At 41.8% G+C, this 26,615-nt stretch overlaps 1 protein-coding gene across 1 annotated transcript in view; it reads left to right on the top strand.

Moving 5' to 3' along the window:
* Positions 1 to 4,288: 4,288 nt before the first annotated feature.
* The window catches only part of LOC139764699 (epidermal retinol dehydrogenase 2-like), a 111,457-nt gene continuing 89,130 nt past the window's right edge, over positions 4,289 to 26,615 (top strand). Inside the window, exon 1 of the mRNA XM_071691588.1 lies at positions 4,289 to 4,454. Within this exon, the coding sequence (XP_071547689.1) occupies positions 4,304 to 4,454 (151 nt within the window). The 5' untranslated portion in view covers positions 4,289 to 4,303. The remainder of the gene's footprint in view (positions 4,455 to 26,615) is intronic.

Here is a 26,615-nt window from a genome sequence, read left to right as displayed (position 1 = left end):
TGAGAGGGTCAGGGAGAATGGTTTGGTAAAGAGAGAAGAGGTAGAGAAAGCTTTGCGGAAGATGAAAGCCAGCAAGGCGGTGGGTCTGGATATGTATGGCTCATGGTAAAGTGCCTGAGGATTGGCGGAATGCTTGCATAGTGCCATTGTACAAAAGCAAAGGGGATAAAGGTGAGTGTTCAAACTACAGAGGTATAAGTTTGTTGAGTATTCCTGGGAAATTATATGTGAGGGTATTGATTGAGAGGGTGAAGGCATGTACAGAGCATCAGATTGGGGAAGAGTAGTGTGTTTTAAAAAGTGGTAGAGGATGTGTGGACCAGGTGTTTGAAGAATGTATGTGAGAAATAAGTAGAAAAACAAATGGATTTGAAGTAGCATTTATGGATCTGGAGAAGGCATATGATAGAGTTGATAAAGATGCGCTGTGGAAGGTATTAAGAGTATATGGTGTGGGAGCCAAGCTGCTAGAAGCAGTGAAAAGTTTTTATCGAGGACGTAAGGCATGTGTACGAGTAGGAAGAGAGGAAAGTGATTGGTACCCAGTAATGGCGGTTTGCGGCAAGGGTGCGTTATGTCTCCATGGTTGTTTAATTTGTTTATGGATGGGGTTGTTAGGGAGGTGGATCCAAGAGTTTTGGAGAGAGGGGCAAGTATGCAGTCTGTTGTGGATGAGAGGGCTTGGGAAGTAAGTCAGTTGTTGTTCGCTGATGATACAGCGCTGGTGGCTGATTCGGGTGAGAAATTGCAGAAGCTGGTGACTGAGTTTGGTAAAGTGTGTGAAAGAAGAAAGCTGAGAGTAGATGTGAATAGAGCAAGGTTATTAGGTACAGTAGGGTTGAGGTACATGTCAATTGGGAGGTTAGTTTGAATGGAGAAAAACTGGAGGAAGTGAAGTGTTTTAGATATCTGGGAGTGGATTTGGCAGCGGATGGAACCATGGAAGCGGAAGTGAGTCACAGGGTGGGGGAGGGGGCGAGGGCTCTGGGAGCGTTGAAGAATGTGTGGAAGGCGAGAACATTATCTCGGAAAGCAAAAATGGGTATGTTTGAAGGAATAGTGGTTCCAACAATGTTATATGGTTGCGAGGCGTGGGCTATAGATGGAGTTGTGTGGAGGAGGGTGGATGTGTTGGAAATGAGATGTTTGAGGACAATATGTGGTGTGAGGTGGTTTGATCGAGTAAGTAATGAAAGGGTAAGAGAGATGTATGGTAATAAAAAGAGTGTGGTTGAGAGAGCAGAAGAGGGTGTATTGAAATGGTTTGGTCACATGGAGAGAATGAGTGAGGAAAGACTGATAAAGAGGATATATTTGTCAGAGGTGGAGGGAACGAGGAGAAGTGGGAGACCAAATTGGAGGTGAAAGGATGGAGTGAAAAAGATTTTGAACGATCGTGGCCTGAACATGCAGGAGGGTGAGAGGCGTGCGAGGAAGAGTGAATTGGAACGATGTGGTATATCGGTGTCGACGTGCTGTCAAAGGATTGAACCAGGGCATATGAAGATTCTGGGGTAAACTATGGAAAGTTGTGTGGGGCCTGGATGTGGAAAGGCAGCTAGAGACTGGGTGTGAACGAATGTGGCCTTTGTTGTCTTTTCCTCGCGCTACCTAGCGCGCGTACGGGGGGAGGGGGTTGTCATTTCATGTGTGGCGGGGTCGCGACGAGAATGAATAAAGGCAGCAAGTATGAATTATGCACATGTGTATATATGTATATGTCTGTGTATGTATATATATGTATACGTTAAAATGTATAGGTATGTATATGTGCGTGTGTGGACGTGTATGTATATACATGTGTATGTGGATGGGTTGGGCCATTCTTTTGTATGTTTTCTTGCGCTACCTCTCTAACGCGGGAGACAGCGACAAAGTATAATAAATGATAAATAGATAAACATATTTCTCAAAAGTTCCACTCAGGAGCAAAACGTTCGATATCCAAAAACTTTACTATATTTAGAACCTTTTTTTTTTTTTCAAATATTCTTCTGTAATCACCATATACCTGAATATATGAAATAGATTACAAATATTGTCACAATAGAATTTATAGAGAAGAAACTATTGGAAAGAGAAGATATTCTGGAAAACATTTGACATATATAAAGTGTATATTTAGTGGAGACATTACGTTCAAATTTATAAGAAACTCTAGATCTAGAATATCGTATAATTGATGATGTTCGAATGAATAGGCCGGAATAATGTTATGCTAAACCTCGGAAATAATATGTTCATATAATTGCTTTGTTTGACGCTATTTCACTACACACAATCACACCATATGGTGCACGGCTTCCATCTTGAAAATAAACTTTTGACATTCGGTAAGTGGTTTATGGCACATTTACGAACTGTGATGAAAATTCATCTAAAATTGATATTATTAATCATGTTACTATTATCTCACTTCGAAAATAACTTTCACGGCAATCGGCTTTAATGGCAGGATATTTGAATGTAATCCTGTAAAATTACCATTACATGTATCGAGTCTTGATCGCCTTGCCACAGCAATGGTCAGAATGACACTATAAAAGACTTGTTGAGTAATATCATATCCCAATTAAGCAGAAGCGTCAAGTGGCCATACTTACTCAAACTGATGAACGCAGTGTGGAAGATGTAGTTCACCACTGTGGCCAAGTAACGTCTTTATTCTTCATGTTGAAGGCTCCAGTCACGGACGGAAGTCCACATCAAGGCCAGGCCTTAGCTGAAATGTACAGATAATTATGAAACGGAAAAAGAAAAGACAAGGGAAAGTACTTACGAATTTTGGAGGAAGTGAAAAACCTGTATTTTGAAATGTGCCAAGTTATAGTTATTGAGAAAGACATAACAAGATAGAAAATTCCAGAGTTTCGACTTATAGGGAAAGAAGCAGGTATCAAAACGGCCCACCCTTGAGTTGCTGATGGCCACACAATAATCATGTGACGCAGCAGCTTAACGAATGTTGAAGAGGGAGTAGAATTGAAGGATGTGCATGAATGCAGTGTTGAGTCGGCAGCGTATGAGTGCATTGAATTATTGGTGGAGGAGAGGAAATCGTCGAAAAAATAAGAAAAAGTGTAGGGGACAGGACAGAACCTCGAGGGACATCCTTATTTATGGAGAAATAAGGATGAACAACCACAGAGAGAAATCGGCCGGAGAGAAAGCTAGATATGAAGGACCAAAGTACGTAAGGAAGTCAAAAGAGAGGAGTTTAGAGATGAGATCCCGATGCCATACCCTATCAAAAGCCTTAGATGTGTCAAGGGCAACGACACATGACTCCCCCCAAAATTTCAGGGGGTGATGATCAGACATTAGTATGATAGGAAAGAATATCACCAGATGATCTCGCCTCACGAAAGCCATACTGGTGAACAGAGAGAAGACTGTGATTTTCGAGGGGGTTTAAGGATATGTGAGTTGCATCTATTCTCAAACTTCCACTTGTTATTAGAATCCCTATCTTAAATAAAGATTTCGATCTTAAATATTGGTAATTTGTCGGCTAAGTATCTATGTGTTCGTATCGTTTTCCACTATACTTTGTTATTGAATTGTTAAATAGGGTAACATTTCGAAACAAATTACCGAAAATTTTGGCTGACTCGTCTAAAGGCAGGTACTAACTTCCACTGACGTCTACTGCTTGATATATGCTTATAGTAAGATAATCCCTTGTAAAGCGTGGTATATGATTAACATAATTGGAGCGACGATAAAACGCAAAGGATCAAAGTCCGCCATGAGTGGACGGAATGGTAAGACGAGGGAGCATTGCACTGTGGTCATGGCAGAGCCAGATTAAACAATTTCTTAATGTCTTTAATTCTCTGTGGATATATAGTCTTTAATTTCATGTGCTATGTAGTAACGAGCGTGTCGAAGGTTTTTAGAACAGCGAGCTATGAAATGAGAACTAAAAACAGGATTTAAAATTGGACCAGACCTGCTGGTTGCTATGGCCGTACGAGACAAGGATTATTGCCACTTTCACTTGATGCTGATATTTTTTTCTCTCTAAACTACGGTTTATTTAGGCTTGTGACTAAAATAAACCATCTTCATATCAAATTCATTTAAAGTTTATTTGTGTAGTTTTACACCAAAGGTATTATAAGAAAGTAAAAAAATATCACAGTAAACGTTAGTCTGCTGTATCATCAGCATTGCTATGGGTAAACGTTTGGACGCGTCATTTCTTTATCGAGGAATCACTACCATTCTCTAGACTGGACAACTATAGTAAAAACCACTATAATTAGGTACTCATAGAGATTTCCGATAATCACATCTCCTGATGACTAATTTTGTGGATAGTTTTATGGTGTCTTTGCGAGCCGGGTGTCATTGGCTATACTGGGAGGACACGGATGGTAGAGGAAGCAACACCTGGACGCTGGACCCAGTAACACCTGGGCTATTGTACGGAGTGGTCGTTACTGTACTGGGTAAGTCCCTATTTATCTCATTAAGGTCATTGTTACTGTTGATTCAATTCATTGCACGGGGCGGTCGTCACTGTACTGGGTAAGTCCCTATTTTTCTCATTAAGGTCATTGTTACTGTACTGGGTAAGTTCCTATTTTTCTCGTTAAGGTCATTGTTACTGTACTGGGTAAGTCCCTATTTTTTCTCATTAAGGTCATTCTTACTGTTGCTTCAGTTCATAATTATTAGATCAGGTGATTCATCTAGGTCCTGTTTCATTGTTATTTAGATAGTCTAATTGGGTTTTAATATATATATGGTAATTTCCTTTATTTGATAGATATGCTTGCACCCCATGTCTCGTCTTAATGCCCAGGCAGACACATTTCGGAAAAAGATAACGTCAGAAATACGGCGCTATATACACATTTGTAGGGTTCGCTGATAAAGTTTAATTTGAATTCTATTCTAAGATTAATGTAGGAATTTTTTGTGAACTGCTTTATTAACTTTTTTTTTTAGTCAAATACGACTGCACTTACGGAATACATTTCATTAAAACATCATATAGCTGAACGAGCTCTTTCTGTCAAGCCTTATGTGACTTGTTTCTTTGTTAACAAGCATCTTATTTACCTCTCCGCCCCTACAAGCTAGAATGAACTAGTTCTGTCTCAGCAAGCAAGGTCTGAGTCGACTCGTTTTGACTAGCCCGAGCTGAACCCCTCAACAAGCGTACCATGCTTGTCTCAACAAGTCTAGCACACTTGTCTCAACAAGTCTAGCTTGCTTGTCAACAAGTCTAGCATACTTGTCTCAACAAGTCTAGCATACTTGTCTCAACAAGCTTAGCATACTTGCCTCAACAAGTCTAGCATACTTGTCTCAACAAGCCTAGCATACTTGTCTCAACAAGTCTAGCATACTTGTCTCAACAAGCCTAGCATGCTTGTCTCAACAAGTCTAGCATACTTGTCTCAACAAGCCTAGCATACTTGTCTCAACAAGTCTAGCATACTTGTCTCAACAAGTCTAGCATGCTTGTCAACAAGTCTAGCATACTTGTCTCAACAAGCCTAGCATACTTGTCTCAACAAGCTTAGCGTACTTGTCTCAACAAGTCTAGCAGACTTGTCTCAAGTCTAGCATACTTGTCTCAACAAGTCTACCATACTTGTCTCAACAAGCCTAGCATGCTTGTCTCAATAAGTCTAGCATACTTGTCTCAACAAGTCTAGCATACTTGTCTCAACAAGTCTAGCATACTTGTCTCAACAAACCTAGCATACTTGTCTCAATAAGTCTAGCATACTTGTCTCAACAAGTCTAGCATACTTGTCTCAACAAGCCTAGCATGCTTGTCTCAACAAGTCTAGCACACTTGTCTCAACAAGTCTAGCATACTTGTCTCAACAAGTCTAGCATACTTGTTGAGACAAGTCTAGCATACTTGTCTCAACAAGCCTAGCACACTTGTCTCAACAAGTCTAGCATACTTGTCTCAGCAAGCCTAGCATACTTGTCTCAACAAGTCTAGCATACTTGTCTCAACAAGCCTAGCATACTTGTCTCAACAAGTCTAGCATACTTGTCTCAACAAGTCTAGCATACTTGTCTCAACAAGCCTAGCATGCTTGTCTCAACAAGCCTAGCATACTTGTCTCAATAAGTCTAGCATACTTGTCTCAACAAGTCTAGCATACTTTTCTCAACAAGTCCAGCATACTTGTCTCAACAAGCCTAGTATGCTTGTCTCAACAAGCCTAGCGTACTTGTCTCAACAAGTCTAGCATACCTGTCTCAAGTCTAGCATACTTGTTTCAACAACAAGTCTAACATACTTGTTTCAACAAGTCTAGCATACTTGTCTCAACAAGTCTAGCATACTTGTCTCAACAAGTCTAGCATGCTTGTCAACAAGTCTAGCATACTTTTCTCAACAAGTCCAGCATACTTGTCTCAACAAGCCTAGTATGCTTGTCTCAACAAGCCTAGCGTACTTGTCTCAACAAGCCTAGCATACTTGTCTCAACAAGTCTAGCATACCTGTCTCAAGTCTAGCATACTTGTTTCAACAAGTCTAACATACTTGTTTCAACAAGTCTAGCATACTTGTCTCAACAAGTCTAGCATACTTGTCTCAACAAGTCTAGCATGCTTGTCAACAAGTCTAGCATACTTTTCTCAACAAGTCCAGCATACTTGTCTCAACAAGCCTAGTATGCTTGTCTCAACAAGCCTAGCGTACTTGTCTCAACAAGCCTAGCATACTTGTCTCAACAAGTCTAGCATACCTGTCTCAAGTCTAGCATACTTGTCTCAACAAGTCTAGCATACTTGTCTCAACAAGTCTAGCATACTTGTCTCAACAAGTCTAGCATACTTGTCTCAACAAGTCTAGCATACTTGTCTCAACAAGCCTAGCATACTTGTCTCAACAAGTCTAGCATACTCGTCTCAATAAGTCTAGCATACTTGTCTCAACAAGTCTAGCGTACTTGTCTCAACAAGTCTAGCATACTTGTCTCAATAAGTCTAGCATACTTGTCTCAACAAGTCTAGCATACTTGTCTCAATAGGTCTAGCATACTTGTCTCAATAAGTCTAGCATACTTGTCTCAACAAGTCTAGCATACTTGTCTCAACAAGCCTAGCATGCTTGTCTCAGCAAGTCTAAGTAAGAGCTGTACCGGTGCAAACAAGCCCGGCACAAGCTGTACCCATCTCAACAAGCCCAACGCGATTTGTACCCGTCTCAACAAGCCCAGTACGAGCTGGACCTATCAACAAGCCCAACACAAGTAGTACCTGTGTCTACAAGCCCGGCACTAGTTGTACCCGTCTCAACAAGCCCAGTACGAGCTGGACCCATCAAGCCCAACACAAGTAGTACCCGTGTCTACAAGCCGGCACGAGTTGTACCCGTCTCAACAAGCCTACCATGAGCTGTACCTGTATAAACAAGCCAAACAAATTGTCTCCGTCTTCATAAGCCCAGCACGAGCTGAACTCGTCTAAACAAGCCTAAGGTAGTTATTAATTACCCCCACAAACAACCCAAGACTTTAGAATACAAAGAAAATAGCTCGAGAAACGTGATCAAGTACATATAGATAAACAGTGATTATATACTTAACGCATGATTGTATATACTACTCAGTGGTTGATCGTTAAAAAAGCTGCCAGCAATGGGAAAAAAATATAATACCACCATGTGTTCAAGGTTGTACACGTCGATGCACGTATGACCCCTTGCCCAATTAAAAAGTATATTTATATTATTTATCATACTTTGTTGCTGTCTCCCGCGTTAGCGAGGTAGCGCAAGGAAACAGACGAAAGAATGGCCCAACCCACCCACATACACATGTATATACATACACGTCCACACACGCAAATATACATACCTATACATCTCAACGTATACATATACATACACACACAGACATATACATATATACACGTACATAAGTCATACTGTCTGCCTTTATTCATTCCAGTCGCCACCCCGCCACACATGAAATGACAACCCCCTCCCCCCGCATGCACGCGAGGTAGCGCTAGGAAAAGACAACAATGGCCACATTCGTTCACACTCAGTCTCCAGCTGTCATGTATAATGCACTGAAACCACAAAGTATTTTGTGTTTTATCTCCCGTACCATCCTGGAACCGCTTCTCCAAGCGTCCTTTCCATGCTCATCATTGTGAATGGCTTTGAGATATCTTTCTCCCGAGGAAGCAAATATGTCCCATTAATGTATTATGTCTTCTTTACGAGAGTGTATATACGAGCTAGGCATACCAGGCAAATCGTCAGGAACCTATACTGGAATAAGATGATTTAACTGGTAAACAATTGAGCTATTGTGTAGAGACGGTCGTTGTATTAGGTGTTTTTTGTCCAAAACTAGTTACTGTAATGATGGGTTATATGTTAGGCATATTCAAAAAAGATATGAATGGGCTTATTTTTAAAATTTTTTTTTTCTCTCTCTCTCTCTCTCTCTCTCTCTCTCTCTCTCTCTCTCTCTCTCTCTCTCTCTCTCGTTGAAAGAGCCGAGTTCAAGTAGAGAGTGAGTTGTTACATGACCAACCTGCCAGCTAGTGGTGGGCAGCCCCTGTTATCGCTGTCATCATCTTCGTTGGGCGATAACCCGGACCTGGGAGTGATGGGTTTTATCTCGTGTATTGTGAGTGTTAAGACTGCGGAGGAAGGCCCATAGACTCAGGAGATAAGGGAGACCCTCCAGTGTTAGGTTATCTGTACTGACCTTTGTTGCTTCATAATAAGGTGTAGGTTATGCTACGCTCCGTCATCTAATGTGCAACTAAAATGTACGTAGTGGGCGGAGCGGTTCGGAAGAGGTTATGGAGGCTGATCTGTTTCTTATCCAGTTTTTATATTGACGAAGAACTACATGACATCCCGGGCTGGGCTTGGGGGAGTTCCAAACTCGCATCTAATTATAGAAGTTTCACGAAAAGGGGGAGAAGGTAGTAGGAAGCCTAACTGTGGCACGTGAGTCCACATTTCTTAATGTGAAGAATTGATACATTTGTGACGTGGAAAAAGGAAGGGACTTTAATGTAGTGATAATGTATATGGTTTCATGATGATTGTCTTTTAAACTCAGGTGTTTCAGGATTTTTCTACTGGTGGTTATAACTTAACGTTGATGGCCGAAATGAGTGACAGGCGATAGGCTTAAAGCCCACATAAGCATCCAGCCTCGGGAGCATGAAACATCATGCATTCTTCTTCATATAGCAATTTATAGATACGTAAAGAACATACATGATATATGTTTGAAAAGGTCGTAAAACATATTCGTTAGTAAGATCACTGGATGTTGTTATTCCCTGCTTGTTAAAATCACCTCGGCCAGTCTGTTCAAATGACTGAGATAGCATTTTTGTTGTTGAACTGGATAACGACGTTCAAACTAAGCTGACGTGCAATTTACGTATTCGTTCATCACAGATTTTCATTGTTGTAAAGGTCTGGGATGTGTTAAATGTTTTCTTACGTTAGGGGTCAGGCACAGTGCTCGGCAACCTTCCCTACGAGGTCTTGCGATACACATATTTCTCGATCCCATTTTGGTGTTTGCAAATTTAGTCTCGGAACCCATCTTAGGTAAATCTTTCCTACCTGCTAATGTCGCCCATTTCTTCATTTCACGGATTAAAATCTTTATATCCTGTACTGAATTGAGTGAAGATTGATCTACTCATGTATTTTGTCATGCGAGAAACCGACCTTAATTAGATATGTATTTTAGTACAGTTTCAGCAGACTGTACTGAACACTACAGCTTGTAACCTCAAAACTGCCATTGTTGGTCTACCGGAGCACACAGGGTCGCACGTCCACCGACCTGAACTAATCATGACATTATTTTTTCAAGTATAAGGGCCAGGCAGGGCAGCTGAGGAGTAAATGTACGCATTGAGCGTTGCTGTGATATAGTGAATGGAAGTGTATTGGAACTGTTGAAGTGATGGTTGGTGCTCACGGTGCAGACGTGCTGGTGCGACTCGTGTTTATATGGAAAGTGCAGTAGTACAGTTGTTAATGAGGCATCAGTCAAGGAAGAAAGTAAATTAACTACATTTGACATTAGCTACAATGGACATATTTGTATATTAGTTGAAAAGATGGAACGGATGTTTCTGTAAAGTGAAGTCTTCGTCGGATGCTACTTAAATTTTCTTTCGACATTCCAGAAACTTGGCACATTGAGTTTGTGGATATTTAGTAATGGCATTGGTACTTTACTTCTGGAGACATCGTAGTTAGGTACTGGGTCATAAATTGTGGTCATCTGTCTCTTCCCTCCCTCGAAGTTTCCCTCAGTCTGATTTACTGCTTTATTTCTCTTCCAAGACGTCAGTACAGCCGTATTAATCAAATATAACACTTTATAGTATTCGTGGAATTACGAAAAAACTAAACAAGAATGGAGTTAAAAGGTGATATCAACCTCTTCCTCATTATGCTCGTACGGTTACGATAACAAGATAATCCAGGATGATAACAGTGCCACTCAAGGGCTTGGTCTCCCTTGATCTGAAATTCATGTAACTTGACCACATAAATTTACTTTAGGCTTAACGAGGCCAGTTAGTTCCAGGGGACTTGGTGTAGGGTTAGGGTGGGTGTGATGGCTGTCATATTCTGTGGTGTGTCTCATAGTTTGAGGCAGGGTCTGTCTTGGTGCAAGAAATAAGATTCAGTTTAATGAAGGATGTGAATAGGAAGGAAAATGAAATGTTCGTTCTCGACTTTCGTAAGGCCAACTTTGCGGGGCTACGTTGATACCTTGCTTGTGTTGATTGGGTGAGACTAAATGAAGGTGAGGTGAGGTCATATGGACCAAGCAGTGCGGGTGATGTGGGGTCAGGTCAGTCCGGTGGCTCACAACAGCTTAGTGTCAGGTCAAGTGTGGGTGAGGCAGGGGAGACTATTAACAGCGTGCAAGTTGCCGTAGAAAGATTCCAGACAACAATGAAAATGGGACAAAAATTGAATATTCCATATAGGCAATATAGGACCAACAATAATGACTCCAAATTGGTTAATAGAATAAAACACCGAAACCACAGCTCCCTATCCACATCCAGGCCCCACAGACATTTCCATGGTTTACCCCAGACGTACGTTATGTGTGTAATGACGAAGATTTAGTGATGTAAAGTTATATACTTGATGAACTGCAGTAATACTGTGTTGTCATACATTATGTATGTAATGGTGAACATTATAGTAATTGATCAATATTTTCACGTTGGTTGCGTTACAGTAATATAGAAATTGTGTACATAGCTATGGGATGACTAAGTCATTAGCTTGCATACCTGTGCACTTGTTCATGGATTGTACATGATGTTGACAACATTAGGTTTAGGGCAATTCTCGTATCTGATAGTAGCAAGTGGGATGTGCGTCTTACTGCATGATTGTAACACCTGGGGTGTAAGAAGCCTAACAGATCATGCAGGCAAACGTACTGGCATGGCCCGAGCTGCGTGTTGCTGCTGCCCCTCAGACTGCAATTGCGTCTTGCTGTGAAACGGTGACGCCTGGCGTCTGGAAGCAGAGTCAAAATCGCTTTGAACATTAGAGTATTTAGTCGTCTTGCAGGTATGTTTACCATTTTGACTTAAGGAAAGTAAGAAAAAATAACATTTACAGGAAGGTCCTATAAAATATAAAGTACAAGATCGAAAATAATTCTAATAACTGTCTACTGTTCTTCGATCATGGAAGCTAATGTAATAATCCTAGATAAGTGTAAACAGAGCTAGTAACACTTAAGAATTTTAATGAGACTTTGTGAAGTATATATCTCTAGTTTCTTCTCTCTTTCTAGAGTAAGAATTACCTAACATAATACTTTGATGAAGAAATACTATAATTTAGCAGTAAACAAGCTGGTGTAGAAACTGTAACAAGAACTTATTGTAAATCATATTGGGGGATTTTCGCTTGAAGAGAAACCAGACATTATCGTGTGATGCGTCCCTCTTGTCTGACGTACAGCGTAGCTTGTCATGGAACCATCCTTCTCCCACATCTCATTCCACCACCATCCCTGCTCGGAATTGATTCAAAGCTGTTCTTCGTAGAGTCAAGCACGTATTTATGAAAAAAGAGAGAAGTGAGCTGATTTGACGTCATTTTCAAATGGCTAAATCGTTTGGAATCTCGAGCCGAAGCATCACGAACATCGGTAAATCGGCTTCTCTTCACCTTTCCGTCTGATTCATTAGCCGATAAACTCGTTCTTTTCCTCATATTTTATTTTCGTCATATTCTGCTGCTGGTGGTTTTCCCACCTTCAGTCTTCATGCCCCCTAATTTTCCTTGCCCAAGACCAAAGTCTCTCCTGGGAGCAGATGGGCTAGGTTTGTGGTCTACATGTCACACTTGCTAGTGACCCAAGGGAGTTTGCCTCTGACCCACCGCTGTGTCTTGCTTCTTGTGAACCTCACGACAGACATACTTCTCCCTCTCTTGAAAGCATTCTGAGGTGTAGCCCTTCCCTTAAAGCATAAAGATCTGTTTATTTCATTCATTTCTGCTCTGGAAAGTCTTCAAAATTTGATTGAACACACCTGATTGTCTTCTTTGAAGTTCAGTCTGATTTTTACGACTCACCTTTGTTCCTTCTCTTTTAGCCTAGGACTTTGGTCAATATTCGCTATGACCCCTCGATATTGCAGGCTTTACGACTTAATGTATCTTTTTCTGTTTCAGTTGCAGTCTATTTCCGGTCATTTCATTGGAATAGTCGTTAATGGAATGACATATTTTCAGCCTATCGTTATTGATGACCCTAGCGGTATTGCCCCATCGCCTTCTCTCTCTCTCTCTCTCTCTCTCCTCAAATGGTCTTCCTCCAGCCTCCAGCCCATCTCTTTTACCCTGATGATTCATTACTACATCAACTCACTTCCTCTCGTCCTCAACTCTTGTTGTGTTTCTCTCGCTGAACATTTCTCTCAGAAGTCTTACCTGTACAACATAACCGAATAGGGAAGCGGTAATCGTTGAGTTCAAGTGCAACAACACATTTTCTTACTGTTTCTTTATCGCGTTTTCTACCGTCAAACCATTTCGATTCATCCTTGCAATAACATGAGCCTCTTAGCCAAAACGATATCATCCACTCTATCACGGATATCCCACATTGTCAACCCACTATCCTGGAAATCCCACATTGTGAACCCACTATCCCGGAAATCCCACATTGTGAACCCACTCTATCCTAGAGATCCCACATTGTGAACCCACTATCCCGGAAGTCCCACATTGTGAACCCACTATCCCGGAAATCCCACTGTGAACCCACTATCCCGGAAATCCCACATTGTGAACCCACTATCCCGGAAATCCCACATTGTGAACCTACTATCCCGGAAATCCCACATTGTGAACCCACTCTGTCCTAGAAATCCCACATTGTGAACCTACTATCCCGGAAATCCCACATTGGGAACCCACTATCCTGGAAATCCAACATTGTGAACCCACTATCCCGGAAATCCCGCATTGTGAACCCACTATCCACAATGTGAACCCACTATCCCGGAAATCCCACATTGTGAACCCACTATCCCGGAAATCTCACATTGTGAACCCACTATCCCGGAAATCCCACATTGTGAACCCACTATCCCGGAAATCCCACATTGTAAACCCACTATCCCGGAAATCCCACATTGTGAACCCACTATCCCGGAAATTCCACATTGTGAACCCATTATCCCGGAAATCCCACATTGTGAACCCACTATCCCGGAAATCCCACATTGTGGTCCCACTATCCCGGAAATCCCACACTGTGAACCCACTATCCCGGAAATTCCACATTGCGAACCCACTATCCCGGAAATCCCACATTGTGAACTCACTATCCCGGAAATTCCACATTGTGAACTCACTATCCCGGAAATCCCACGTTGTGAACCCACTATCCCGGAAATCCCACATTGTGAACCCACTATCCCGGACATCCCACATTGTGAACCTACTCTATCATGGAAATCCCACATTGTGAACCCACTATCCCGGAAATCCCACATTGTGAACCCACTATCCCGGAAATCCCACATTGTGAACCCACTATCCCGGAAATCCCACATTATGAAGCCACTAACCCGGAAATCCCACACTGTGAACCCACTCTATCCCGGAAATCCCACATTGTGAACCCACTATCCAGGAAATCCCACATTGTGAACCCACTATCCCGGAAATCCCACATTGTGAACCCACTACCCCGAAATCCCATTGTGAACCCAGTCTATCCCGGAAATCCCACATTGTGAACCCAGTCTATCCCGGAAATCCCACATTGTGTACCCACTATCCCGGAAATCCCACTGTGAACCCACAATCTCGGAAATCCCACATTGTGAACCCACTATCCCGGAAATCCCACATTGTGAACCCACTATCCCGGAAATCCCACATTGTGAACCCACTCTATCCCGGCAACCCCACATTGTGAACCCACTATCCTGGAAATCCCACATTGTGAACCCACTATCCCGGAAATCCCACATTGTGAACCCACTATCCCGGAAATCCCACATTGTGAACCCACTATCCCGGAAATCCCACATTGTGAACCCACTGTCCCAGAAATCCCACATTGTGAACCCACTATCCCGGAAATCCCACATTGTGAGCCCACTATCCTGGAGATCCCACATTGTGAACCCACTATCCCGGAAATCCCACATTGTGAACCCACTATCCTGGAAACCCCACATTGTGAACCCACTATCCCGGAAATTCCACACTGTTAACCCACTATCCCGGAAATCCCACATTGTGAACCCACTATCCCGGTAATCCCACATTGTGAACCCACTATCCCGGAAATCCCACATTGTGAACTCACTATCCCGGAAATCCCACATTGTGAACCCACTCTATCCTGGAAATCCCACATTGTGAATCCACTATCCTGGAAATCCCACATTGTGAACCCACTATCCCGGAGTTCCTACATTGTGAACCCACTCTATCCTGGAACTCCCACATTGTGAACCCGCTATCCCGGAAATCCCACACTGTGAACCCACTATCCCGGAAATCCCACATTGTGAAACCACTATCCCGGAAATCCCAGCTTGTGACGCCACTATCCCGGAAATCCCACATTTTGAACCCACTATCCTCGAAATCCCACATTGTGAACCCACTATCCGGAAATCCCACATTGTGAACTCACTATCCCGGAAATCCCACATTGTGAACCCACTGTCATGGAAATCCCACATTGTGAGCCCACTCTCCTGGAAATCCCACATTGTGAACCGACCATCCTGGAAATCCCACATTGTGATCTCACTATCTCGGAAATCCCACATTGTCAACCCACTATCCTGGAAATCCCACATTGTGAACCGACCATCCTGGAAATCCCACATTGTGAACCCACTATCCTGGACATCCCACATTGTGAACCCACTGTCATGGAAATCCTACATTGTGAACCCACTATCCCGGAAATCCCACATTGTGAACCGCTATCCCGGAAATCCCACATTGTGAACCCACTATCCCGGAAATCCCACATTGTGAACCCACTATCCTGGAAATCCCACATTGTGAACCCACTATCCCGGAAATTCCACATTGTGAACCCACTATCCCGGAAATCCCACATTGTGAAGCCACTATCCCGTAAATCCCACACTGTAAACTCACTATCCCGGAAATTCCACATTGTGAACCCACTATCCTGGAAATCCCACACTGTGAACCCACTATCCCGGAAATCCCACATTGTGAACTCACTATCCCGGAAATCCCTCATTGTGAACTCTATCCCGGAAATCCCAATTGTGAACCCACTATCCCAGAAATCCCACATTGTGAACCCACTATCCCGGAAATCCCACATTGTGAAGCCACTATCCCGGAAATCCCACATTGTGAACCCACTATCCCGGAAATCCTACATTGTGAACCCACTATCCCGGAAATCCCACATTGTGAAGCCACTATCCCGGAAATCCCACACTGTGAAACCACTCTATCCCGGAAATCCCACATTGTGAACCCACTATCCCGGAAATCCCACATGGTGAACCCACTATCCCGGAAATCCCACATTGTGAAGCCACTGTCCCGGAAATCCCACATTGTGAACCCACTATCCTGGAAATCCCACATTGTGAACTCAGTCTATCCCGGAAATCCCACAGTGTGAACCCACTATCCCGGAAATCCCACTTTGTGAACCCACTATCCCGGAAATCCCACATTGTGAAACACTATCCTGAAATCCCACATTGTGAAACCTCTATCCCCGGAAAAATCCCACATTAGTGAACCCATCTATCCTGGAAATCCAATTGTGAACCCACTCTATCCTGGAAATCCCACATTGTGAACCCACTCTATCCTGGAAATCCAACATTGTGAACCCACTCTATCCTGAAAATCCCACATTGTGAACCCACTCTATCCTGGAAATCCCACATTGGTGAACCACTGTCCGGAAATCCCACATTGTGAACCCACTCTTATCCGGAAATCCCACATTGTGAACCCACTCTATCCCGGAAATCCCACATTGTGGACCCACTGTCCCGGAAATCCCACAATGGAAACATCGCAAAATCTGATCCCTCAAACCTGAGGTTTTGTGCAGGTGTTGCACACGTTGCTCCTGGCTGTAGCTGCTCCGTATCTGCTGCCGCCTACAGGGGTCGCATTCCCTCTGGTGGAATTTAAAATCCAATTCTGTAACTTTTCTTCAACCAGCTTCTCGACTTGTGTTACTTCCGGCTCTAGGTTGTACAGACATTTCGTCTGTGGCCACTTTTCGCATGAGCCGTCTGGTGTATGTGCCTCAAGCACTCATGGCATGGACCTGCCGTTTAAGCCTAGCTACTATTTCCTGTAGCTTCTGTGTGGAGCATACAGTCCCCGACCCCAGACACTCTACATCTGCTATCCTATCATCACACACATTCATTTGTCCTTCAAAATACTCACTCAGTCTCCACACTTCATCTCTATATGTAACCACTTCCCCATTTGGTACATTCACCGATGTTTCCACTTGTTCTCGCACACCGTTAACCAACATCTTGTTCTCCCTAAAGCTGACTGATACTCGCTCACCCCCAACTCTCATTTGCCCTCTTTATCAACTCCTGAAGCTTCATCGATCTTCGACCGCTTTTATACACAAGAACACAAGAAGTGAGGACACTGCAAGAGGTCTGCTGACCCATGCTAGGTGGGTCCTGAGTCTGTCCACCAACCACCAGAACACATAAACACAGTCAACCTTCGTTCCTAGCTTCCTCTAGCCTCCGGAGACTACTGGACTTGGGTTGCGTGTTCCAGCGACCTACTACCCTACACCTGAATCAGTGTTTTCCCACATCCGACCTGAATATTTTTTCTAATTTAAATGCATTATTTCATGTCCTATCCGGTGGCGCCATTGTAAGAACTTTATTCATATTACCTTCATTAATGCCCTTTACCCAGTTCAAAACCAGACGTATTACCTCGAGATCTCCTTTTGAGTAAGTATAAATTCATTATTTTTAACCTTCCTTCATAAGTGAAGTTTCTAATTTCAGGGATCACTTTTGTCATTCGCATTTGTATGGAGCCCAGAACTGTACCGCATAATCCAAATGTGGTTTCACCAACGCATGATAAAGTTGCAATAATACTCTAGGAGTTTTATTGTTGACAGTCCTACTAATGAACCCTAACATCCTGTTAGCCTTATTATACACTTTACTACATTGTTGCCGCGGCTTAAGATCCTTGCTTACCGTAACCCTAAATCTATCCCATTCTGTTTTACCAATGATAATATTGTCTAGTTTGTAAGCATTGTTCCTGTCTTTACCCACACTAAGTGTTGTGCATTTATTTATGTTGAATTCCATTTTCCATGTACCTACCCATTTTGATGATCTACTTTAGATCATCGGCAAATTTACTGAGTCAATTACGGTCTCTTATTTTCATATCATCGGCAGATTTACTGAAGTCGCTGGTTCTTCCCATAACCATATCGTTAATATTTATAACAAATCAGAGCTGTCCCAAGACTAACCCTGAGGAACACCAGTGCCTGCATTAAACCAGTCCCATGTAACTTCGTTGATGTATATCCTGTTTTCTGTCAGTGAGCCAATTAAATACACAACCCCTGATGCCGTGTGCTGCTATATATCTAAGTAAACGTTTATATGAAGTACTCTGTCAAAATCTAAGTATACAATGTCATAACTCTTAGCCTGATCAACTTTCAGATACTTTATTAAGGAAGGAAAGATGGCTACTGAGACATGACTTCCCTTTTGTAAACCCATATTGAGAATTCTTAATGAGATCATGATTCTCCAAGTGTTCCCGTATTATTATTTTGCTTTGTCGCTGTCTCCCGCGTTAGCGAGGTAGCGCAAGGAAAGAAACGAAAGAATGGCCCAACCCACCCACATACACATATATATATATAGATACACGTCCACACACGCAAAGATACATACCTATACATCTCAACGTATATATATATATATATATATATATATATATATATATATATATATATATATATATATATATATATATATATATATATACACACACACAGACATATACGTATATACACATATACATAATTCATACTATCTGCCCTTATTCATTCCCATCGCCACCCCGCCACACATGGAATAACAACCCCCTCCCCCTCATGTGTGTGAGATAGCGCTAGGAAAAGACAACAGAGGCTACATTCGTTCACACTCAATCTCTAGCTGTCATGTAATAATGCACCGAAACCACAGCTCCCTTTCCACATCCAGGCACCACAGAACTTTCCATGGTTTACTCCAGACGCTTCACATGCCCTGGTTCAATCCATTGACAGCACGCCGACCCCGGTATACCACATCGTTCCAATTCACTCTATTCCTTGAACGCCTTTCAACCTCCTGCATGTTCAGGCCTCGATCACTCAAAATCTTTTTCACTCCATCTTTCCACCTCCAATTTGGTCTCCCACTTCTCCTCGTTCCCTCCACCTCTGACACATATATCCTCTTGGTCAGTCTTTCTTCACTCATTCTCTCCATGTGACCAAACCATTTCAAAACACCCTCTTCTGCTCTCTCAACCACACTCTTTTTGTTACCACACATCTCTCTTACCCTATTATTACTTACTCGATCAAACCATCTCACACCACATATTGTCCTCAAACATCTCATTTCCAGCACATCCACCCTCGTCCGCACAACTCTATCCATAGCCCATGCCTCACAACCATAAAACATTGTTGGAACCACTATTCCTTCAAACATACCCATTTTTGCTTTCCGAGATAATGTTCTCGACTTCCACACATTCTTCAAGGCTCCCAGAATTTTCGCCCCCTCCCCCACCCTATGATTCACTTCCGCTGCCAAATCCACTCCCAGATATCTAAAACACTTCACTTCCTCCAGTTTTTCTCCATTCAAACTTACCTCCCAATTGACTTGACCCTCAACCCTATTGTATCTAATAACCTTGCTCTTATTCACATTTACTCTCAACTTTCTTCTTTCACACACCTTACCAAACTCAGTCACCAGCTTCTGCAGTTTCTTACATGAATCAGCCACCAGCGCTGTATCATCAGCGAACAACAACTGACTCACTTCCCAAGCTCTCTCATCCACAACAGACTGCTTACTTGCCCCTCTTTCCAAAACTCTTGCACTCACCTCCCTAACAACCCCATCCATAAGCAAATTAAACAACCATGGAGACATCACACACCCCTGCCGCAAACTTACATTCACTGAGAACCAATCACTTTCCTCTCTTCCTACACGTACACATGCCTAACATCCTCGATAAAAACTTTTCACTGCTTCTAACAACTTGCCTCCCACACCATATATTCTTAATATCTTCCACAGAGCATCTCTATCAACTCTATCATATGCCTTCTCCAGATCCATAAATGCTACATCCAAATCCATTTGTTTTTCTAAGTATTTCTTACATACATTCTTCAAAGCAAACACCTGATCCATACATCCTCTACCACTTCTGAAACCACACTGCTCTTCCCCAGTCTGATGCTCTGTACACGCCTTCACCCTCTCAATCAATACCCTCCCATATAATTTACCAGGAATACTCAAGAAACTTATACCTCTGTAATTTGAGCACTCACTCTTATCCCCTTTGCCTTTGTACAATGGCACTATGCAAGCATTCCGCCAATCCTCAGGAACCTCACCATGAGTCATACATACATTAAATAACCTCACCAACCAGTCAACAATACAGTCACCCCCCTTTTTAATAAATTCCACCATCCAAACCCGCTGCCTTGCCGGCTTTCATCTTCCGCAAAGCTTTTACTACCTCTTTTCTGTTTACCAAATCATTTTCCCTAACCCTCTCACTTTGCACACCACCTCGACCAAAACACCCTATATCTGCCACTCTATCATCAAACACATTCAACAAACCTTCAAAATACTCACTCCATCTCCTTCTCACATCACCACTACTTGTTATCACCTCCCCATTAGCCCCCTTCACTGAAGTTCCCATTTGTTCCCTTGTCTTACGCACTTTATTTACCTCCTTCCAAAACATCTTTTTATTCTCCCTAAGATTTAATGATACTCTCTAACCTCAACTCTCATTTGCCCTCTTTTTCACCTCTTGCACCTTTCTCTTGACCTCCTGCCTCTTTCTTTTATACATCTCCCACTCATTTGCATTTTTTCCCTGCAAAAATCGTCCAAATACCTCTCTCTTCTTTTCACTAATACTCTTACTTCTTTATCCCACCACTCAGTACCCTTTCTAACCTGCCCACCTCCCACGCTTCTGATGCCACAAGCATCTTTTGCGCAAGCCATCACTGCTTCCCTAAATACATCCCATTCCTCCCCCACTCCCCTTACCTCCTTTGTTCTCACCTTTTTCCATTCTGTACTCAGTTTCTCCTTGTACTTCCTCACACAAGTCTCCTTCCCAAGCTCACTTACTCTCACCACTCTCTTCACCCCAACATTCTCTTTTCTTTTCTGAAAACCTCTACAAACAACCTTCGCCTCCACAAGATAATGATCAGACATCCCTCCAGTTGCACCTCTCAGCACATTAACATCCAAAAGTCTCTCTTTCACGCGCCTATCAATTAACACATAATCCAATAATGCTCTCTGGCCATCTCTCCTTCTTACATACGTATACATAGGCATATCTCTCTTTTTAAACCAGGTATTCCCAATCACCAGTCCTTTTTCGGCACATAAATCTACAAGCTCTTCACCATTTCCATTTACAACACTGAATACCCCATGTATACCAATTACTCCCTCAACTGCCACATTACTCACCTTTGCATTCAAATCACCCATCACTATAACCCGATCTCGTGCATCAAAACCACTAACACACTCATTCAGCCGCTCCCAAAACACTTGCCTCTCATGATCTTTCTTCTCATGCCCAGGTGCATATGCACCAATAATCAACCATCTCTCTCCATCCACTTTCAGTTTTACCCATATCAATCCAGAGTTTACTTTCTTACACTCTATCACATACTCCCACCACTCCTGTTTCAGGAGTAGTGCTACTCCTTCCCTTGCTCTTGTCCTCTCACTAACCCCTGACTTTACTCCCAAGACATTCCGAAACCACTGTTCCCCTTTAACCTTGAGCTTCGTTTCATTCAAAGCCAAAACATCCAGGTTCCTTTCCTCAAACATAGTACCTATCTCTCCTTTTTTCTCATCTTGGTTACATCCACACACATTTAGGCACCCCAATCTGAGCCTTCGAGGAGGATGAGCACTCCCCGCGTGACTCCTTCTTCTGTTTCCCCTTTTAGATAGTTAAAATACAAGGAGGGGAGGGTTTCTGGCTCCCAGCTCCCGTCCCCTTTAGTCGCCTTCTACGACACGTGGGGAATGCGTGGGAAGTATTCTTTCTCCCCTAACCCCAGGGATAGCGTATTATGTCCGCTATAATTGATTGGAGAAATTTCTCCACAATAGGACGATAATTAGAGGCAATGGATCTATCCCCTTTCTTAAAGATGGGAACAACATTTGCTGTCCTCCATTGCTTAGGAACTATGCCTGATTCAAGAGACTGTTTAAACATTTAACAAAGGAACACTCACTTCCTCCTTACATTCCTCCAAGACCCTACCATTCATTCCATCTGGCCCAGGACTCCGGTTTACTTTGGATCGTTATATTTGTTTCAAAATATCAATTTTTTTAATGCTTCCCGCTTTCGTCCCTCCTGTAAATTTGCTCTGGAACTGGAATGTTTGTATGCGTTTGTGTAAATACTGATGTGAAGTTATGTAAAACTACACATTTTAATCTCACAGAATACGATTTTACAGGTCCAATTTTCTCCCTAACCTTCGTTCTGTACATATGAAAAAATCCTTTGGCAATTTTTTTTGCTTCATAAGTTATTCCAGGTTGGTAATTTCTATTAGCTTTCCTAATCTCTGATATTGACATTCTCTTAATTTGCGTTAGTTGATCAGTAAACTTTCCCTCCGTTTTACCTTGCTGTACAAGCCCTTCTTCTGCCCTGCAAGATGTCTCATACTATTAGCAATTTTGATTCATTACTGTTGGTCTTATATTGCCTATATGGAATATTCAATTCTTGTCCCATTTACATTGTTATCTGGAACCTTTCTACGGCAACTTGCACGCTGTTAATAGTCTCCCCTGCCTCATCCACACTTGACCTGACACTAATGCTAAGCTGTTGTGAGCCACCGGACTGACCTGACCCATCTTCCATTTATTTGCACACCTTCACGGTAGATACCGTCCTATTTTCCTCTGTTTTTTTCTTTTTCTAGGAACTTCACTTCTTTATCCCACCACCCGCTCACTCCCCTTTCTAACCTGCCCATCTCCCACCTTGCGCATGTCACATGCACCTCCCCTCACATGCTGGCACTGCTTCCTTATATACCTCATATTCCTCATCCAGTTTACTCGTTTACTGTCACGTTTCGTATTTCTTCTCTTATTCTCTCCAAGTGTTTCTTCGCTCAAGTCTCTTTTCCAAACTGATTTACTTTCATCACTTCTCACCGCCTACACCAGCTGCCCCTCTCGGCACATTCACATCCAAGTCTCTTTTGCACGCCTATCCATTAGTATGTAATCCTCTGATGCCCTATGCCATCTTTCCTACTCACATACGTTTGGTAGTGTATGTCTCTCATTTTAAGCCTGGTATTTCCAATTACAATCCTTTATCAGCACACAACTCCACAAGCTGTTCACCATTTCAATTCATTACTGAATACACCATCCCCCCCCCCCTATCATATCCTCAAGAGTCACATTCGCATCTAAATCACCCATCATTACACCCGGTGTCGTACGTCAATACTGCTGACACACTCACTTAGCTGCATCTAAAACACATGCCTTTCATCACCCTTCCTTCATAGCTAGGTGATAATCACCCATCGCTGGCAGTCTACATTCATTTTGACCCACAACAGCCTGGAGTTCACTTCCTTACACTTTTTAACACACTCCCACAACTCTATTTCAGGAGTAGTGATACCCCTTCCTATGCTATTACCCTCATACCAACCCATGACTACCCCTAATTCACTTCCAAGCCATTCCTCCCCTTTACCCTTGAGCTTCGTTTCACCCTGAGCCAGAACATCCAGGTTCCTGTGCTCAACCCTACTCCCCATCTCTCCTTCCCATCTTGATGACGTCTTCACCCATTCAGACACCCCAGCCTGAGCCGTCGAGGAGCATGAGCAGTTCCCGACTGGCTCCTTCTTCTGTTCCATCATTTAGATATTGAAGTACAACGGGGGGATTCAGCCACCCGTCCTCATTCCATTTAGTCGCCTTCAACGACACGCGGGGAATACGGCCATAGGATTATTTCTCTCTCTCTCTCTCTCTCTCTCTCTCTCTCTCTCTCTCTCTCTCTCTCTCTCTCTCTCTCTCTCTCTCTCTCTCTCTCTCTCAAAAGTATATTCTTAAGAGTCCACGGGGAAAATGAAACACGATAAGTTCCCAAGTGCACTTTCGTGTAGTAATCACATCATCAGGGGAGACACAAAAGAGAAATATAAGTCAGTTGATATACATCGAAGAGACGAAGCTAGGACGCCATTTGGTAAACATGCAATTGTCCAAGACAGACAACGAACGTATCATAAACTTATTATATTACAGATTCTATCAACAACAGATTTATCCAATTTGTATAAACCATCACTAATATCAACATTATAATTCTTTGTGTATTTGATAATAGAAGATTCAATGATATTTCTTGTGGTAATAGAGTTAGAGTTAATAACTGAGATGGCATTACTTCAGTCAGTGCAATGATCATACTTTTTAACGTGATTAAACAAGGCATTTGATTCTTGTTCCGTTCTTATACTATATTTATGTTGCTTAAGTCTAACAGAAAGATCCTTCCCAGTCTGCCCAACATAAAACTTATTACAATTTCTACATGGCACTTGTAGATGCACCCAGGAGAATTTTTTGGTGAATTCCTGATTAAGATATTCTTTATATTATTATTGTTGCTGAAGGCAACATTTACATTAAAGGATTAAAGCAACATGGGAAGCAAAGTGAAATTATTATTAAAAGGGAGAACTAAAAGATTCTTGGTGTCAATGGGAGGTTTAGGCTCAACTCTATAAAGTGATTTCTTTGCTAACTTAAGGGATTTATCAATGAAAGATCTAGGAAACTTTAACTTACATCCAGTAGAATATATCTTCTCAAACTCATCATCAATAAACTCTGGACTGCAAATACGTAATGCCCTTAGGAACATAGATTGAAATGATGATGATTTAACTCTGTCATGTTGAGATGAGTAATAATGGATATATGAGCATACATTGGTAGGTTTTCTGTATATGCGAAACTTAAACTTGTGTCCTTGTCTATGGATCATGCAATCTAGAAATGGTAACATACCATTATTTTCATTTTCTACGGTAAATTTGATGGAAGGTACTAAATTGTTTAGTAAGGGGAGAAATATTTGTAAATTTTCATTTGTTGGCCAAACACAAAGAACATCATCTACATACCTAAACCAAATTGCATTAGAAGGTAAGATATCCTTTAGTAATTTTGTTTTAAAAAAATCCATATAAAGATTACATAGTTCAGGTGAAAGAGGATTACCCATTGCCTTACCAAATTTGAGCATGATAATCTCCATTGAATGAAATACACAGTCTTTTATACACAATTTTATCAGGCCAGTGAAAGCAGACTTTGAAACAGGTAAATGAATATCATCCAAGACATCATATAAATATTCTAAAATGTCATCAACTGGAACTTTTGTGAGAAGTGAGGAAACATCAAAGCTAACTAGTTTGAAATCAAAATTAACAATGATATTGTTTACCTTGTTGACTAAATCTACATTGTTCATGATATTAGAATTTGATATCTTACCCACTAAAGGGCTTAATAAAGAAACTAACCATTTTGTGATGGAGCATACTGAACTCACTATAGGTCTTGCTGGAAAATTCTGTTTATGTGTTTTGATAAGTCCATACATATATGGCAATGAAGTGGACAAAGATGACAAACTTTTGATAAGAGAACCATTACCTTTCAACAACAACTTCAGTTCTTAATTGAAATGGGAATTAACTGCTTCTAAGAGATTCTATTACCACGAGAAATATCACTGAATCTTCTATTATTGAATGCACAAAGAATTATAATGTTGATATTAGTGATTGTTTATACAATTTGGATAAATTTATTGTTGATAAAATTTGTAAAGTAGTAAGTTTATGATATCAACTATCGACGAAATACCTTTATATAGCATGCATTTGTTGAAATATTTTAAAACTGCGTTTTTTTTTATTCTTTTGATAGAGCACAGTGACTACATGAAAAGATAGAGTTGAATAGACTAAAACATGAAAGTCATGATCGTATAAACCTTCCCTCAGTGTCCCAAGGGATGAGTTATAGCTTGCTGCTGATTAGCGTTCGTTTGGGATCGTAATTGCTGCTGTCGCTCCTGATTGACTTCAGTACTGACCAGATTAGTTACGGATGTGCATTTTGACAAACTTTCACATAGAAATAACCAGCAATGTCTGTACCCCGGCAGATGTTAAGATCCACGTTTCACTTGTTTTAACATGAACAAGCTAAGAAAGTTACGCAGTTATTCCTTGGAAAAAATATTTATCATCATTCTTCCATCTTGGTCAGTCGTTAATATGCCATAAATATAGAGACGCAAATTCAGCCAATCAGGTGGCTGTATCGCTCGGTTGTTGTCTTGTATGTGTTTACGTAAATAGCGACTGAGGCTCTACTTCATCTTATCGTATGTAATGACAGCGTACAACTTCCTATAATTTATGTTGAACACCTATATTTAGTTGCTCAGCCTTTTCTGAATTGTGGTTATATATTTACGCTCGCAGCTGTAAGTGGCCTTGACGGTCGTTAGGCCAATAACCCACTTAACCATCCATCTTTATCTCCATATACTTCGTGCAGGTGATTGAGAAGTCAGACTTCTGATTGTACTGTTCTCAAATAATATATTATGAGCATGTATCCTTTTAGGCAATCTCAAGTTT

Source organism: Panulirus ornatus, chromosome 50, assembly GCF_036320965.1.
Source record: "Panulirus ornatus isolate Po-2019 chromosome 50, ASM3632096v1, whole genome shotgun sequence".
NCBI lineage: Eukaryota > Metazoa > Arthropoda > Malacostraca > Decapoda > Palinuridae > Panulirus > Panulirus ornatus.
Note: the sequence above shows the minus strand (reverse complement) of the source record. Positions and strands in the feature narration are given on the sequence as shown.